We start from the raw sequence: 17,760 nt of genomic DNA, 5'->3' as shown, positions 1-17,760 counted from the left end.
AAGTAGTTCCACTTGAGGAACTCCTGAAAGGATTACCACTAACTCTTGACAAGTTTCCAGTGTTAAGAGCCTATTGTGCAGTTCTGACATTGTTTAGTGAAATGTAGAGCACTTGGTGTGGTGGAAAAATGAGCATCAGTGGAAGGAAAGCAGTGACAGAAGGCAGTGAGGGACTTCAAAGAAGCCAAGCCTTTTGTTCTTGCATCTTCTTGGCAGTAAAAAAAAAAAAAGGAGCCTGATGTATAGATCCTTAATTGAAGGTATCCTTTTTTTTACTTTAATCACTTAAACTACTGGTTCATACTGAAAATTAATTTCCCAGTGTATAAAGTGTGAGTTTTGCTGCTGTTCCTGTACGAGCAGGCAAAGCCAAGGGTTTCCATGTGCATCAAGAGCATTAATCTTTGAGAATCTTTTGATCTTGGTCTTTGGAATCCTTGACCAGCTGCTGTCTTGGCTGAACAACAAACTCCCTCCCACCTTTTGAAAGGAGAGATTTGTTCATAAATTACACCGATCTTGTCTGATAAACCTTAAAGCTGGCAGGATGTGCAGAAGATGGGCTGTAGAGCCCATCTGCAGTAGAAAGCTACTCTTTGGTCTGCTAAACTTGTAATTTTTGTACAGATGAGAAATCAGGGTCTGTAAAAGGGACAACAGAATTATTAAGTCATAACAGAATTGTAGCATAATAGAGGAAGAATTGGTTACTAAGCCCCTTATTTTCTTCTTTCCTTTAGAATGTCTCATAGGATATTTTCTTTCCTAGTTGCTTAGCATTAATAAATACACTTTATCTGAGCGATTCTAAATTGATTTTTTGGGTGGGGGGAGTGGTGGTGTTTATCTTTTTTTCTTTACGGTAGCCTAGTACTTGTAACTCCTGGTTTTGAATCATCCGTCACATTTTTCTTACTCAGGAAAAGTGAATACAAATCGGGTCTTCTCTCTCACAGCGTTTGTCAAGTGTATAGTAACCTGCAGTCAGTAGATGGCAACATTTCCCGAGGTAAAAATTCAAGCTACTCACACTTCCTTACAGCAGGAGGTGGGAAAAAAAATTGCTGCAGGGTTAGCCTTGTGTTTGTCTAATTTGGAGCAGCGTAAGTCAGGTTTTATTACTGGCTGTTATCAGACATAGTTGAGGATTAGAAGTGCATTTTGAGGCTTGTTCCCGTTGATGTTGATGGCTTGTGTTCTGCTGTGTCCTAATTTTGCTGTTGCCTCTCAAAGCCTCTTGAGCAGAGATTGCCAGTTAGGAATACAGCAGGTATCTTGTCAGTCCCAGTGAATGGTCATCAAAAGCTTGTGGTTTGGTTCAAGTAATAGCTTACTAAATAAATGGTTCTGAGTGTCAGTGCACTGAGTGATTGCAGTTCTTGAGCAGCTGGTAAATCTGTCTGCGTTTGCAGTGTGTTGAATGTCTGCCTCCATTGCAAACGTATTTATACATATAAATTGGATGAATCCTAAGTGGCAATGCTGTATAAAAAGAACTTTGTAACTATAAATGTTAGAATATTCTGGAGGAAACTATGCAGACTGAACTGAAATCTCCACTGAAATCCCTGTTTTCAGGATGCAGGGGGTTTTGCTGTCGTTGGCAAGCTGAAAAATATTTAATAGCAATAGGCATAGTGTCTGGGTCATACAAATAAAATAGATCAGGATTTTTTGATTATGAGTGTGTCACAAAATTGGAGGTTATGGCTTCACTTAATCTTGACTTGTCAAGCAGCTGTACGCTGCTGACGGCGGGGTTATGATGCAGTCTGCAGCAGCATTGCAGTCTCACGCTAAAGTGTTTGTTGCTATGGGAACCGGGATAAAAGAGCGAAGAAAAACATTGCTGTATCAAAGTGATTGAAAGCACTATTCATTTAGCAAATGTAAGCTGCATAGAAGCAGAAAATTCTCTTGCAGTGGTGGAGGCAACCTGAACTCGTGTGGGGTATGTGGTTGTGCACCATTGTAATGAGCTTTGGTGAATTGAGGAGAAAGAGTCTGCTGCAGTGGAAATTCTGTGTGCTTTGCGAACAGCTGACCTTTCCTCTGCTTCCCCTTGCCTCCCTCCTGCCTCCCCCGAAGTTTAATTAGGTCCATGATATAGATTGGCACTAATTAAAGTGTCAAAAGGGCATGAGTAGTTGCTTATTTTATCTCCTTGAATTAAAAACCATTAAGAATCAATTTGAGGGCATGTTGAAGGAGGCTTGTTATTAGAGTAAATTAACATAATGGAATTTAAGACTTTGTCTTCCAAGGATTGGTTAATGTTTAAAAAGAAAAGCAAATCCTACACTTACAACGAAATAATAGCTGTTACAGTAGGAATTGAAATAAACCCATAGATACTTAGTTAAATGCTGTATGATAACTACTTGATCAGCTTAGATTTTGTTCTCCCAGCTCAGCTATCTTTTACAAGAATAACTTGCTCCTTTCCAGACAGATTAAAAGTTACCAGCACACCAAATGAAAGGCTAGATCTGTGAGCATCTCAGAACTAAACATATCAGCTGAGTGCTGATCTGATACTAGGTTTCCTAATTGACACTCATTAAGGTAGTGTTTTGTTGGTTGTCTTCGTGGTCTCAACTCTTAGGGGACTGTTTTTCAAGTAATTTGTAAGAGCTTCCTTCAGTTAGTGTTTATGAAATAAATCTTATCCAATACGTAAAGTTACTGTGGTTTTTCAAAGAGTGTCATGAACCAAACTAGTTGATGAGAAGAAGGATGAAGAGTCAGAAGGGATAAACACATCTTTATGGAACAACTTAAACAGTTTTCAATGGTAAATCGATGATAAAACATAGGAGGCTTCTGTGGAGGTATCTGTCAGCTGGTTATTTAGCAGGGATATTAGTGTTTACAGAGAAGAGGGACAGTGCTGCTGTGAGACAGACTTCCTGCATCCTGTGACTAGGGCAAGGTGAGCTAAATCAGGGAGTCAGGCAGAGCACATCTGTGCTTTGAAATGGGATAATAAGTTGAATTCAATATTTGCAATTGTGTTATGAGTGTGGAAGATATGCTTTAAATAATATGTACAGAAAATAGATGCCTTAATCCTTTTAATATGCTTTCTCCTGGGTTATGTAAGTTAATTTTTTTTTTTACATTGGGCACATTTCTTTTCTGAAGCAAGAGTCAGAAAGCAAATATGCTAACTTTAATTGATGCTGTTCCTCAGGTATTAATTGGTGATGAGAAGTCACTGTGACAGCAGCCATGGTAACTTAGCGTTGGCATACCCATTGTTGCTCTGGGGTTGAATGTAGCCCCTGATGTGCAATTTTCAAAGCCATGCCCACTTTGTGTGTGTGACTTGGATGCTGGGTAACACAAAGACCTTAAAAGCAAAGAAAATGGTTTCTGTTGTGATAAGCTAATAAATGTTGTGAAAAGACTGGATTTTGTTTTGTTCTTCATCAGGGTTTTTTGCACGTCAAGTGGGGGTTTTATTTTAGACACTGAGAAAATGAGTAGCTACCAAGGAAGGATGTGGGAGTTCGCTGTGCAGAGGACTTAGCAATGCATGAATTCAGCAAAACCCCAAATCTGCTTCAAAAATAGGTGCAAACAGTCAAAACTGGACAGAAAAATTTGCAGCCGATGAATTTTTGTCATCTCTAACTTAGAGCACTGACATTGGGAGTCAGAGAGAAATCAGCATTCACACAGCTTGAAACTGATGTACTTTCATTACAAATTTTTCTGATTTATGATTTGCCAAGTCACTATTTATTCCTTTGTTTTGTGGAGTTCAGTTCCCTGAACTTTTCAACTGCTGAAATGTCTGCATCCTCAAGTTTTAGTGCACTGTACTGGGTGCCAAGAAAGTGGAAATAGCTCTTATCCCACCCTATTCTACAGGCATGAATCAAGAGCTTCATGACCTGCTGAGACAGCAGTCTCCTTAACCTTGCTAAATGTTTCAGAGGAGTATGAAATCCTCCGTGTCTTTTTGCAGAGAAATTTGAAGGTCGAAGTCAACAGAAATTGTAGACCAGTTGGGAAGTAAAGCCTCTGTTTCTAGCAGCACAGTCGTAGGTGCTGCAGCAGGGTTGCATCAGAGAAGGCCCTGCTTGCGTTTCTGTTGTAAACTTGTGGAACTGTTCGATGCTGCAGCTTGGCCTTTTCTGAGATGTGAGTGAGTTCGGTGCCACCAGCAGTGGGTTGAGCAGAGTTTTGGGTCGTAGCTGGTTTGAGCAGTGTTGCTCAAAGTGGGCTGTAGCACTGGTCACCGTGCTTGTCACACCCAACTGTAAATTCAGTGGCATCACCAGCATAGAACTGAAATTCATGCTTTCAAGCTGAAGGGATTTGTGACAGAGAACCTGGTTAAAGACGAAAACCATGCATATTAGCAAATGGGAAAAGGTCTTTATATATATATACACACGCACATCTATGTTGTAAAATAGGAATGTTTATGTGGGTGGCCTTGCTTTTTTTCCATCTTCTTAAAGCTTCTAAACATCCATACTGTCAGGACAGTTTTGATGCACAGGAATAGCTCTTTGTACACTGGCAAATTGTGCAGCTCTTGACTTTGAGAGGAATCTTTTGGGTTTTGGGATTAGGTAAGCAGTGTTTAACACACCCCAAAATTTCTTGAAAGCTAGGGACCAGTGTCAGTAGTGATTCGTAGTTTTATCATTGACTTAGCAAAATCACAATTCTGTTTGTACTGTACTTGGGAATACAAATAGAAAAATTAACTGGGAGTTACGAGGAAGAGTGTGAGTTGATAGATCAAACACGGTGTAGTGTAATCCCGGGGTGAGGACAGTATTCTTCAATTTCAGTTTGGGGAGGAGCAGAATTGACTGGAGGGGAGCATTCCTCAGGCTGCCCTCAGTCTCCTTACTTGAGTCAAGCAAACAATCTTCTTGCAAACTTAAGAAATCATTGCTTTGTGTAGATGGAAGAGTAAGAAATGCTTCCTTAACTAGTAATACAGACCTGTGGCAGGATGTTATCCATATTAAAACTTAGCAAGAGGAACGTACGAAGAAAACACCTAAGAGAATAAGATTGAAAAGAAATGGAAAAACCCCAATAGAAACCCAAACTTGGAGTGGGTGTAAGGCTGAGTGAGCTGGGACTGTTCAGCCTGGAGAAAAGAAGACTGTGGGGGGACGACCTTATTAATGTTTATGAATATCTGAAGTATGGGATGCAGGGGGAAATGGGCAGCTCCTTTTCAGTGTCTGTGAAGACAGGACAAGGGGCAATAGATGCAAGTTGGAGCACAGGAAGTTCCACAGCAACATGGGGAAGAACTTCTTCATGGTGACAGTGAGGGAGCCCTGGGACAGGCTACCCAGGGCATGTGGAGACTCCATGTCTGGAGATATTCCAGCCCCGTCTGGACGCCGACCTGTGTAATGTGAGATAGGGAGCTGCTTTGGCAGGGGGTTGGACCTGATGGGCTCTCGATGTCCCTTCCAACCCCTATGATTGTATGATAATGATCGGGTGTTAGTAACAGCCTGGTCTGTCTTCCCAGCCTAGTGATTTTTTTCTTTCTTATGATGTGTAGGTACGGTGGGAGTGTCAGGTTGAGATTTCCATAGCTGAATCTGGTGAGACTAAACAAAAGGAACAGGCTGTAGTCTTGCCGAACTACATAACCAGCAAGACTCTTCTCTGCTGCAGATACTTCCTTGAGCTTGTTCCCACTTGGGGGCTGTATCTGCAGTTTGGGTAGCATGTATGGGCAGCATCTGTGTGCTGGTGAGACCCAGTTTTAAGTCATGGCTGCTTTGGGTGATGAGCTCAAAATGTGTTTGAGATACAGGCGCTTTTATTTTGATGGCTGGGTCGGTGTTCTGTATTATACCTCTAAAGTGCCGCAAATCATTGTTGCAAATGTGGTTCATGCTAGATGAAGGGCTTTGTGTTTTATGTTCTACTAAAAACTGGCAGCAGAGTCAGATAATTTTACCAGAAGAGGTAAATTACGTGCTCTCAAAGCTCAGAGAGAGTGAGCACACCACATACGTTCTTGTGGTTAATGTCCACTTCGGGGATAAAATTAATTTTTCATGCATGTTTTGAGGAGGCAGAGTTGAAACTCTTAGCATTTTAATGTCATTGGGGGATTGTTTCAGCCTCTAGCTATGTTAAATGGGACTAATAATTTCAGCTAATCAGTGTCTAACAACTTCTGAAAAATGGAAACTAGTTTAGGAGTGATGTAAAGAGAAGTTTTCCACATTAGTGGAATGTTAGGCAAATGATCTTCGTACAGTTTCCATTTGTGTTTAGAAAGAGGGTCTCTTAAGGTCACAACAAAAAGTCGGTAGTCCCACTCTAAAATGATTTGCAAAAGCCTGCATACATTTCTAAATTTCAAAGCAGGGGTACGGATGCCATGTGAAACATTAGTGACTGAGGTTTTTTATCTCATACGTTTTTGCTTAAGAAGTGCTGTAGAAGATGACTTTGCAGCTAAAAGTGAATCTAGCAATGACTAGGGCAGCTTTGGAACGTTAGGCTGATGTGTGCTGAGTCTTTTTATCAGCATTTTTTAATCCACCTGAGACAACGTTAGTATCAAGAAGCCTTCTGATCTTCACATGGTATCATCAAGGGTAAAGAGACAGTAGCTTTCATTTTCATCAGTAGATTTTTGAGGGATGCTCACACTTGTTTCATAAGTCTCCTGCTGCTGGGCGAAATCTAACCAAAATCCTAGTGCCTCATGAATCCAAGCTTTTAATTTTTTCCTCTAAAGTTTTCTTTTTTGTTACTCATGGGGCTGATCTGTGACTAAAAATGATTATTAATCTTCAAAAAACTCACTTCAAAAGAGGACCAAAAACTTGGAAAAAAAAAAAAAAGGGTAGAAGAGCCCATGTATTTTCTGTAGTTTGGTTGCAACTTCCTTTAGGAACGCCGGGTGTCTACATCCAGCTCATACTTGGAGAAGGCACACTGGAAAAACTAACCCAGAAAAACTGGCTGTGGTTTGCTCAAAAACTCAATTCTAGAGTTAGTTTTATTGTTGTTCACTGTTCATTCACAGCTTCTCTGCATCTATGACACTGTCTTAAGTGTCTTAAACTTCATGTGGGTTCCATTTCAGGTTGGTCTTATTAAATGCACCTTTAGGCATGATAGGGTTTTGTTGTTGACCTCAAAACTCATTGCTTTTCCTTATCTGCTATATAATGATTGTATAAATAGTTAATTGTTTACGTTGTAAGAGAAAACAATTAGCTCCTAATCAAATCATGAGGCCATTTAGTATATGCAGGAAACTTGCTAGGTATCACATTGCAATGTTAACCTTTGAGCTCCAAGACACTTTCATATGATAAAAGATTGTCTTTAACATCCCTCAGAGCCCATTAGTGCTCAGAATGAGTTTTTAGCAAGCATTGATATGCTTTTGTGTTTGGTGGGGTGGTAGTTTTAATTTTAATCAGAGAATTAGAACTGGAGATGATAAATAGCATGATAAGGCTTTTTTTTTTTTCTATGCTATATCAACCTGGGATTTCTCCCTCCTCCCCAAGCCTAAAGGTAATGTGCAGTTACCTGGATCCCCATGCATAATGCAAGGTGCCTTTTGAGGCTGTTAATTACTCCAGACTTTTGAAACTGGTATTTTTGTGTGTGTGTGTGTGTAAAATAATGCAGTAGTATATTGTTGTCCACCCTGCACCATGATCATCTAATGTTGCACTGTCCTGAGGATTTCTGGACATTAGCTTATCCTTAATGAATCTCCTGCATGTTGCACATATTTTTACTGAGCAATTCTAGAGTACTATAAACACAGTATTTTTCACTTCTGTAGCTTACTTAAAGATCAAAGAATAGCAGGAAAAAAAATGTTAATCTTTGGCAGCAAGGCTACAAGTCTTGCAATGGCTGATGCCATAAGATGACTGTGCTGAAATTCACTTGTTTTGTGGTTGAAATAAAACCTCACTAATCTTACTAGCTTTCTTTTAAGAATAATGTAGTGATAAAAGAATGCTTTTCTTATTTTGGCAACAGGGTTCCAGATTTTGTGAGGGAGAAGCGTTTTGGCAACTGGCTTAAAGATGCGAGAGATTGGGCGATATCTAGAAACCGGTACTGGGGAACACCCATCCCTTTGTGGGTCAGCGATGATTTTGAAGAGGTAAGGAAACAAAAGTTTTCCAGTTGACAGAAAAACCTGTCTGTATATGTTTGCTTACTTTGTTAGACCATTGTATCTTCATCTGGTGCAGTCTTAAGGTTTTTTATGTGTCCTAAAGGTGTAATTGGTGATAGCTACGTGCACATGTATGTGTTCATTGTGTGTCCATACGGGTTTTCCTTGCTTTTGCTTGAAAAATGCAAGCAATTTTTCTTAGTTTTTATATTGGAATTAATCTTGTCTTTCCTGGAGGAACTTGCAGTGGTGGTAAATCTAATGGAAATAACAAACAGAGGGACAAAATGGCAAGGAAACTTCTTTACTTGGTCCTCTCCCTGATTTTGAAATTCAGATGCTGGGTTACATCAAGCCAAATGAATTTCTGATGGCATAAAAGTAAGTCCATCATAGTAAGACAGTGAATGACGTGTATTTCTAGTGCTACAAATGTGAATGTAAGAGACTGGAAAGATGAGAATCTAGTGGAATGATGGAAGTACATAATGGGAATGCTAGAAATGAGGATTTTGAAGTTGTAAGGTACCTTGCAGTTGAAGTGCATACTTGCACATAGCTGCACAAGTGAATATTGAGGAGTTTTAATGACTGCTGGTTTCTAAATGTCAAAACACCAAGTCACCAAGTTTAAAAACTTTTTCTGAAGATACTTTTCCTATGTGAGCTAGTTCTGTTAGACGTGTATGATATTCCTCATGCTGGAAATAAGAAATGCTGATTGATGCTAGAAGGTAAATAGGTAGGTAAATACTGATGGCAGCACCCCAAGCCCTTTTTATCTCCTCTGATTTGAAAAGGTTTTAATTTTTTGTTTTCGATGTGCAGGACTTCAAATAGGAAAACATATGCCAGAAAAGTGTTTTGTCTTAAAATGTGTTATTGCTTAGATGTGCCCCCTAAAGCATATTGAATTTCCTCTTCATTGGAAGTCTTGCTGATAGGCAGGGAGATACTGGGAGAGAGAGTTACTCTTTGTGGTTACAACTACAGCATCAAAAAAACCTTGGCATTTTAATTCCATTTATGCTATGAAAATTTCTGTATATTACTGTCAAACCAAGTGCTTCTGTCTCTCATAGAGCTAATGTTCAAGATTTATTCAAAGGTAAATTGTCAGTCTTTAAGCTAAACTTTAGGTCCCTTGTTAGTAGAAAAAGCAGTTTTTAGATAGAGAAAAGACCTTGTTTTGTGCTCAAGTATTTCAAGACTTCATTTTACAGCTGAAAAAGATTGTGTAAAGGTTACATGACTCCCATTCCATGCCTCTAATAATATTTCATTTTCAGTCCAGCCTCCCAATGTCTGTATTCCTGCGTGTACAAATTTTTTTGGGGGGATTTGGGTTTGATTTGTTTGTTTTTAATAACAATGTGGTGTCTATCTTGGAAGATTGACCTTTCCTTTGAAATTAGCTGCAAATATTCCTCAGGGCGTGGTGTTCTGAATAATGACAGAAATAGGAACAGATCTATTATTTTTGTCTGGGGATGTTATAAACTTCTGTTTGCTCTAGAGCCTGAATGTCATGCTTCAGTAGTCGAGCATGGCTTCTGGACCATGCTAAATTTCAAGTTTGAGTTCTTTTACTATTCACTCTCTCTTCGTGCATCTGGGACATAGCTTTAAAAACTAAATACAACTGGAACTGATGTGGAACTTAAGGCCTAAGTGACATCTGCTATCACACAGAAATAATCCTCACTCAGAATTTCCTGACTTGAGTTTTACTGCAGCCTAGTGCCATGTGGGATTGTAGAGCCTCCTCTTTGTGTCGTCTTCTCAAAAGATCATTTTGTCGCATGCAGTTATGCTGTGCATATTAAGTCCTGGAGAAGAGTAACAGTTCCTTATTTAATAGACAATAAGGTGAATTAATTGGTATTAAAGTGACTTCTATTGCAAATCAGTATCTGTTTTCCCACAGTTTTATTTTAGTTTTATTTTAGCATAATTATCAGGTAGAGACACGTAATGGCAGTTAAATTTTGAAGCTTGTGTTTATTACCACATTTTTGCAGACAGTTTATCATTTTAAGCTCTCAAATCTCAATGATTTCCTCAGTGGAGGAACACATCTCATTTGGGTTAGACAGTAAAATTCTTTAATATAGCACCCAAGTTGATAAAGCAGGCATAAGTTTATTTTATAGGGTTTGCATACAAGTTATAGTATTAAATATTCACTGATGGTATGGAAACTCTCTGGTTGTGTCATTGCTTGCTTAACCCTGCTCTGGGTTGGGTGCACCCAGTCTGGTGTAACAGATTTGGAAGGAGAGGGCTCCCCTGAAGGGTGAAAGAACTTCATTAGTCTGTTTCCAGCCTGCCTTAAGGCCGCACTAGCAAGGCCACTTGCAGCTGACCTTAGCAATCATTTCTCTTACTAATTACTAGTCAGAAGAGGCTTTCTGAAGAGTTCATAATGTCTTGCTGATACACGGCATGGACTTCTTTCTGTCTATAAACACTCCTCTTTCTTTGACCGTAGGTACTTAACAGAACTGAAATGACAGACCAATAAAAACAAAGGTTTTTACTTCATAGGGACTCCAGGACTGTGCCACAGGAGCACTGCAGTCCATGAATGCTGCTGGATGGCTTCACTCTTCCTGTTTACCGAATAATCCTGGATATAATGTTAACATTTTGTCAGAAGAATTTACCCTTGACCTCTGATTTCACAGCAAGTCTTAGTCATACTGGAACAGGGTTGACCAGCCCCCAGTCTGTATATTTTAGTCTTTGCTGTCTGCTATGAAATGTTGGTTTAGCGGCTTTGGTAGTTGATGTGGCTGAAAAATAAAACAGAGGAGTGACTGGAAGGGAAAGGGGCTAGGCTGCCAAAGCAGACATTGCCATTGAAGAAAGGCTTTTGAAACCACAGCTTTGACTTCAGAGCATAAACCAGTTTGTCACCCGCAGAAATGAGCGGGTGCTGCCTATTGAGGGATGGGATTTGATTGACACCTTCCTGCTGCATTGTTCTCTTCACGTATCTAATGAGCTATTTGAGACAGACTAGCTCTACCCTTCTGACTTGGAAGGCAGCAGTCTTACTGAATGTGGGGATACCTATGTTCCTCTGGTGGTTTTTGGGTTTTTCATATGGGCTTGGGGTTGTTTCTGCTATGAATATGTTGTGCTTGCTGCAGTTCTGCTGATGCATCCATTAGTCAGAATCTTCCTTGAGTATTGAAATGCTTGGTAAAAAAAGCAACAACTTTTAACGCAGAGCATAGTGTGAATGTTCAAATATTGAGGTTAATGAAGATGAAGGAATCTGTGTATCCAAGGGTATTTTTTACCCATGCTGCTGTTCAAGCCTTGACTTCTGCCAGCAGCGCTGAACTAAGCCCCTGCGACCTGCTCACTTGAGCTTGTACAATTGCTTGTGGGGCCACACAGGGAATGGAGAACAAATTGGGGTTAAAAATAGTTGCTTGATGACGGTGTGTATTTTTTTTATTGGGATCAATCTCCCAGCATAGTTTGCTATGCAGACTGCAGATTGTTGTACTGGACTATTGTAATCAATGTAATGCTTCACTTCCTACAGAAAAATAAGATAAATAAAAAAGTAATTAGGTTTCAAAAGTACTTTAACAATAAAAATGGTGGTAAGTTATGCAGATCAGCAGTTGAATCAGACCAGGAAAATCATGGCTTAAAAACCAAGTCAGATTGAGACTCTAACTTCTTTGTGGTTCATGACAGATTTTTTGGAATGAAATACACCAAAATCTTCTGGTTAGTCACAATTTCTGTGTGCACATGTCCATATATTTAATAGTAACTACAAGAATTGAGCATCCGAATTATTATACCCTTAGAGCAAGTTAGGAAGTTACTGTATGTGAAAAATCCCTAGCCTACTTAAAGTCCTTTATCTTGTTACATTTACTTATTTCTCTGTCATCTGTGTAAGCCCATTTGTTTTCCAAGGCAGTTCTAAACGGGACTGAAAGCATGTGGGACTGGATCTCCAAAATTCAGACTTGTGCTGCAGCATGTGATTGTGAATCCTGCCAGATGAGAGGGGGCTGCAGGGCACTGGGAGGGTTAAACTTGATTAAAATGTGGTGAAAGTCATGCTTTTCTCTTCTCCTACACAGAATTTTTCAGAATCATTTGTTTCATCAACGTTTCATGACATTGTTGCAAATCTGTTGTCAGAACTTTTTGCCTTTTTTACTGTGTTGATGCATTAAACCCAAGGAAAGTCTGTAACGTTCTGAACTACTGTGTTAGCTGTGACACTTTTAAAATTCCCTTAAAGACAAACAGCTCCACGTACCTGGGGTGAAACACCCGTGCTCGGTATGAGCAGTGTAGCACCTTACCTTAGCTTCAGAAGAGGAACCCGGGATCTGAAATTCCTACTGTGTGAAAGGCAGGATCATTGAGTTTTCAAAGGTGACTCTGTTGTGGGTTGTTTGGTAAAAAAAAAACCAACCAAATAACATAACCACACCTTTTCTGATACCTCACAACAGGCTTTTCTTCACAGTCTCCAATTATTCTAACATGAATTGTGGTATATCAGGGCAGTGTTCTCCTAACATCATTGCTGCTTTGTTAGATTAAAGAAGGGAACCTTGGACAAAATCTTTGTTGGCTTTTCAGCTGTATCAGCTACTTCAGAAGACGCTGACTGACCTACAAGTCACCTGTCTCATGTTAAAAGAAATTGCTACTGTGTGCAAATAGCTGACTAAATCTCTTGTGTGTGTCTTACAGGTGGTTTGTGTTGGTTCAGTGGCAGAATTGGAAGAGCTGACGGGAGTGAAAGTCACTGATCTCCATCGAGAAAGGTCAGTCACAGAGACTATTAACTAGTTACTAGAAATAGTTGAGGAGACGTCAAGAATACTGGTTCTCACTGTGCAAACCCTGGGAGACAGGTTTAGGGAAAATAGGAAAGTAGTAAAATTCTTGGGATTAAAATGTATAAATCTTTTTGTGTCAATACAAAAAAAAATAACCCTCTAAAATACCTTAAAATTACAAAAATTCTCAAAGGAAATGGTGACCTTTTTGAAGAATCATTAAAATGAAACCCAAAACTTCTGTTTTACGTAACGTGCAGCCATAACCAACTCACTGTGCTAAGTGTTGGGAAGGGCTTCTTTGGTTTAAAATTTGTCAATCTCTTTTCTTTCTCATAGTATTGATCATCTAACTATCCCTTCACGCTGTGGCAAGGGCTTATTGCACCGGGTCCCTGAAGTTTTTGATTGCTGGTTTGAGAGTGGAAGCATGCCTTATGCCCAAGTCCATTATCCATTTGAAAACAAAAAAGAGCTTGAAGATGCTTTCCCTGCAGACTTCATTGCTGAAGGCATTGACCAAACCCGAGGATGGTAATTTTCTGCTACTTCATTATTGCCCTGTGTCTAATGCTATTTTATCTGCATGATTTTTTTAATGCTGTGTAGATAAGTGTATAACTTTTTTTCCCATAAAGCCAAGTTATTCTAAAGCTTGGTTACAAAAACTCAGCAGCTGAATTTTCATAGAACTTGAGTTATGTACTAGAAGTGGAACAGTATTTGAGTCAATTGAAATGGAAGTAGGTGTTTCAAAGATTACAAGCCAGTATGTGAATTAGTAATTTTTGGCCTCTAGGTTAAGTTTGAATCTATGAGTAGGAAAAAAACAAGTTTAAAGCAAACCATAGGTTCTTAGGATGTTATTGTTTACAAAAATCAGATTTTCCTCATCATCTTATTTGATTTCTTTCTGGAGAAATGGTTTTCCATCACTGATTGAAATTTTTCTCTAATCTTAGATTTTCTTTGGGTAATTTTCTTGTGTATTCATACATGTAGTTTTAGTTTGGCATTTTTAAGTGTTTATTTGATATTTGAGCTTGGTTGTGAAAGCTGACAGATTTTTCAGGTTATTTTTTGTGTTTTCTAGGTTTTTACATCTGACTCTGCAAGTATAGAACTATTCTGTCCACTAACGTGATTTATTAGCATTAAATAAACTAAATTCCTCTGGAGCATAGTTGGTACCTCCCTTTGTCCTCTCCTATACTCCCCACCAAACCAACCAACTGCAAAGCAAGAAGTGAGATGTGGGCTTTTGCCTGTCTGTGTGATTAAGAGCAAGGCTTGGAGATACTCTCAAATCCAGGAGGATTGAGCAAGGGAGCATTTGAGGCACGATGGTATATAACAAATAAGTTCCATGAACATAGTGAAAAGGTGTTTTCACTTGGCAGCCCTTTACTTGCAATGCAAAAATTTGTCTAGGTGCTCGAAACAGAAGTGACATTTGGGAGTTCAGCAGTGAGGGAGGGACCACTTGAATCTCACATCATCTTCTTGAGGAGTGTTAAATACTTTTTCAGAGTAGAGCAGCACCTTACCTAGTTCATGCTATGTATGTTGGTAATGGGTCCTTCACAGAGGTCCAACTTTAATTCAGCTGTATCCTCTGATCCCTGTCAGTCTGGCCTCTTAGATACCTATTTTTTTTTTCTTAATCTGCTCCCCTCTGCCCTCTCCCAAAAAGTAGTCTCTGTTAGGCCACCTGTTTGTGTTTAATCTTGAATTTTGTGCTTTTCACAATTATATATCACAGCTTATTAGTCATGATGCTTTTCATTGTTAGCATACAGCGACGTTCTGTTGAGGAGCATGAAACCCAGCAGCAGAGGGACATACTGATCTCATTTGCAGGCCCCTATTTCCTGCTTACTGCTCTCCAGGCAGTGTTGGATCTGGTATATGCAGTGAACCCTGTGATTCTTCATTTACTTGTTCTTTACTGTTGTATATAGCATGTGGATATACAGTGCTGTTAAATTGACAAATGCTAATTTGGGAAATATTAAATATGAACCCCTAATGTTGTATACCAGATTATATTTTATAATATACCTGTTCCCATCTTGAGGAAATGTGATGGGCTTTGTTTGTCTGGGAGGAAAACTGCTTATTCTGCAGCAGCTCTGCTCTGGGGCTAGGGCAGGCAAGGACAGTATTAGAGTGAACAAGGAATGGAGAACAACAGCTTGAAAAGTTGTAATGCTAGTGATCTGTGTCTTTCTGCAACATAGTTCATTATGCCCGTGAAAGGAGAATTAGAAACTTTAGTTTTCCCTCTTCTCTTTTTTTCTTCTCTTTTTATTCTTTCCTTCTATCTGGAAAAAATGTAAAAATAGGGGGGGGGTTGTGATGTGTTTTAAGTTGGGCTTTTTTTCTTTTTAAGAAAAGAGACAAAAGTGCATACTAAAGGCATATAGAATGCATGCAAAAGGCATGGTCAGAAACCTGATTTTCTCTGTGTTACGTTTTATACAAATGAAAGGGCAGTGATCACAGTTCAGCTGCCAAAAAGTTAGAACAAATTAAAAAAATCCTGCCTGTAATTATTCTCACACTGTGCAAGGGAGCTACTGAATTGTAAAACTTGAGCAGAATTAAATATGTTCTGGGATTTTAATGTGGATACAAAATCTATTCCTGGTAGTTACAATTCCTATAAAAATACAGGAGGAATTATAAATTTTAGGTTTCAGGGTTTAACTATTAGAGATTGGGATGTCACAGTGGATTCCTGTTTGTCACACTTAGCAGTGTTTCTCTTAGCACTCTCCTTTGAAGCATGAGGGAGACGTGATGGATGACAAGATAAGCCTGATCTCATGCCTCCAATGAAGCTCTCTAGTGCCTCTAAAGAATGGGCTAGTAATTTACACAAGTTGGCCTTGGTACAGTATGTTATTAATCTGAATTTGAGTCCTGTTAACATCCAGACCTACTGAATGATCATGGTTCCAGGTTATCAAGTTAGTTTCTTTGTTAAAGTAGTAAATGTAACCTGTGTATTTCAGTGTGGTGATGTTCACCTATCTGCAAGTTGTTGCATCTGCAAGGTGCTGCTGGAAGCGACTTCTTTCCCTTTCCTTAGTAAGCTGAACAGAGTCGCATCACTAATTCCACTGAGGATTGACTCTGGAAGAATAAGAGTAGTCCAAGCTGATGCTGATGTCAGTGATGGCTCTGTGTGATAGTAGACATACACCCCCTGTGCGTCAGTTGGAGCCTGCACACTTGTGTGCTGTAGGCAGTATGTAAATGGACACTGTCGTGTTACAATCTGGAGTAGATGGCTTTCTGTTTTTAACAGCAGTGGAAGAGTTACTGTAAATGCCTACTGTACCCCAGTGTGTCTCATCTGCTTTTGGGTGGAATATCAAAGCTTTTTGCCTCAATAGATGGTGCTTATATGAGTCTCATGGTGCTCCTGTCCAGTAATGGAGCAGTGCTTTGCTAACAGCTAGTGTTCTGTGATTTGCAGAGCACCACTTGTCTTGGGGAAGAAAGAAGGAATTAAGATGTGAGGCAGTGGGTTTTTTTGGTAACAGGTAAAGCTGTCTCAGGCTTTTCTGAAGAAGGGTTCTCATTTGAAAACTTGCTAGGCTTTTAGTTACCTCTTCCTAAGTCTCAGAAAAAAATGAGGCTATTTTGAAGAGAAGACACATCTTTCTGCCAGTATGACAGCTTTGTATCATAATAGGCCTGAGTGAACAAGCTGTTGAGTTCTGAAGTGTTAAGAGCATCACATGTGATTTTTATTTCAAGTATAAAGTGTTACAATTCAGAATGAAGAATGGGGCTTGTGTCAGGTCAGAAACTGCAGCTGAGGATTGGTAGGTAGTGAAAAGCCTTGGAGGTCAGGTCTGGTGGCTTCTGTTTCGTGCTACAGAGAAGGAGAGAAAGTCAAGGGTGACAAGCGGAAGATGAAGGTGACCAAGGTGATGAGCTAGTAGAGTTATATTTTTGATTACTTTGTCCATGGATGTGAAACAAAGCTGAATTAGGTCTCTAAAGGTCAGATGAATAAAACCTTACAGTGGGTGGGTTGGTTGGTCTGGGAGGATTGGTAGGAAGGGCTCTGTCTCTGTGTATAGGAAGGTGCAACAAGACGTAGTCATGGGCAGAACGTGGTGGCCTCCAGGGAACTCGCAGGTGACGTTTTTTTGCATGAACAGTGAGGTATCAATTTACCCACAGTTGTTCAAGACAGGAGAAAGTGGGGAGGGAAAGCTTTCTTCTGTTTGGAGGGAGTGGAAGAGGAAGGAAGAGGAGCAGAGAAGTGGACTTCTGTCTCTGTGAAGGCTTTTTTTAAGCGTTGTTTTGGCTGGCAGCTGTCTTATCTGCAGGGACATAACTGGAAGCAGACTAAGATGTGGTGAATGGAGAATGAAGCAGCAGAGAAGTGGAAAAAGTTGTCAGAAACAAATGTGTCTGGACAACATATTTCAAAACCAAGGTAGAGGTACACTACAGTATTCAGAGTGAATAAGCAGAGGTTTTTTGGATTTGTTTTTGAAGGACAATCTGAGAAATAATGGGCTGAGTTGTATAATTAATCAGAATGGTGTGCAAACCAGGAGATCACAGGGTCTCAAAGATAGACTTCTATCTGTCATCAGCTAAGGTACCTCATGGCTGAAGCTCATCAGACTTGACAATGCAGGTAATGTAATGTTTGAGAGAAGTTCACAGATTGATACGTTTTTAAGTATTTTTTCAGTGCCCATGGTCTGTATTTTTAATGCAAGTAGTATTGAAATCTCTTTTAGC

At 39.6% G+C, this 17,760-nt stretch overlaps 1 protein-coding gene across 1 annotated transcript in view; it reads left to right on the top strand.

The window, feature by feature from the left end:
* The window catches only part of IARS1 (isoleucyl-tRNA synthetase 1), a gene marked incomplete at its 5' end in the record, with an annotated part of 97,193 nt that overhangs the window by 35,860 nt on the left and 43,573 nt on the right, over positions 1 to 17,760 (top strand). Inside the window, 3 exons of the mRNA XM_084269570.1 lie at positions 8,017 to 8,143; positions 12,899 to 12,972; positions 13,327 to 13,521. Coding sequence (XP_084125696.1) covers positions 8,017 to 8,143; positions 12,899 to 12,972; positions 13,327 to 13,521 — 396 coding nt within the window. The remainder of the gene's footprint in view (positions 1 to 8,016; positions 8,144 to 12,898; positions 12,973 to 13,326; positions 13,522 to 17,760) is intronic.

This window comes from Gallinula chloropus (genome assembly GCF_964237585.1).
Source record: "Gallinula chloropus genome assembly, chromosome: 12".
Classification (NCBI taxonomy): Eukaryota; Metazoa; Chordata; class Aves; order Gruiformes; family Rallidae; genus Gallinula; species Gallinula chloropus.
Note: the sequence above shows the minus strand (reverse complement) of the source record. Positions and strands in the feature narration are given on the sequence as shown.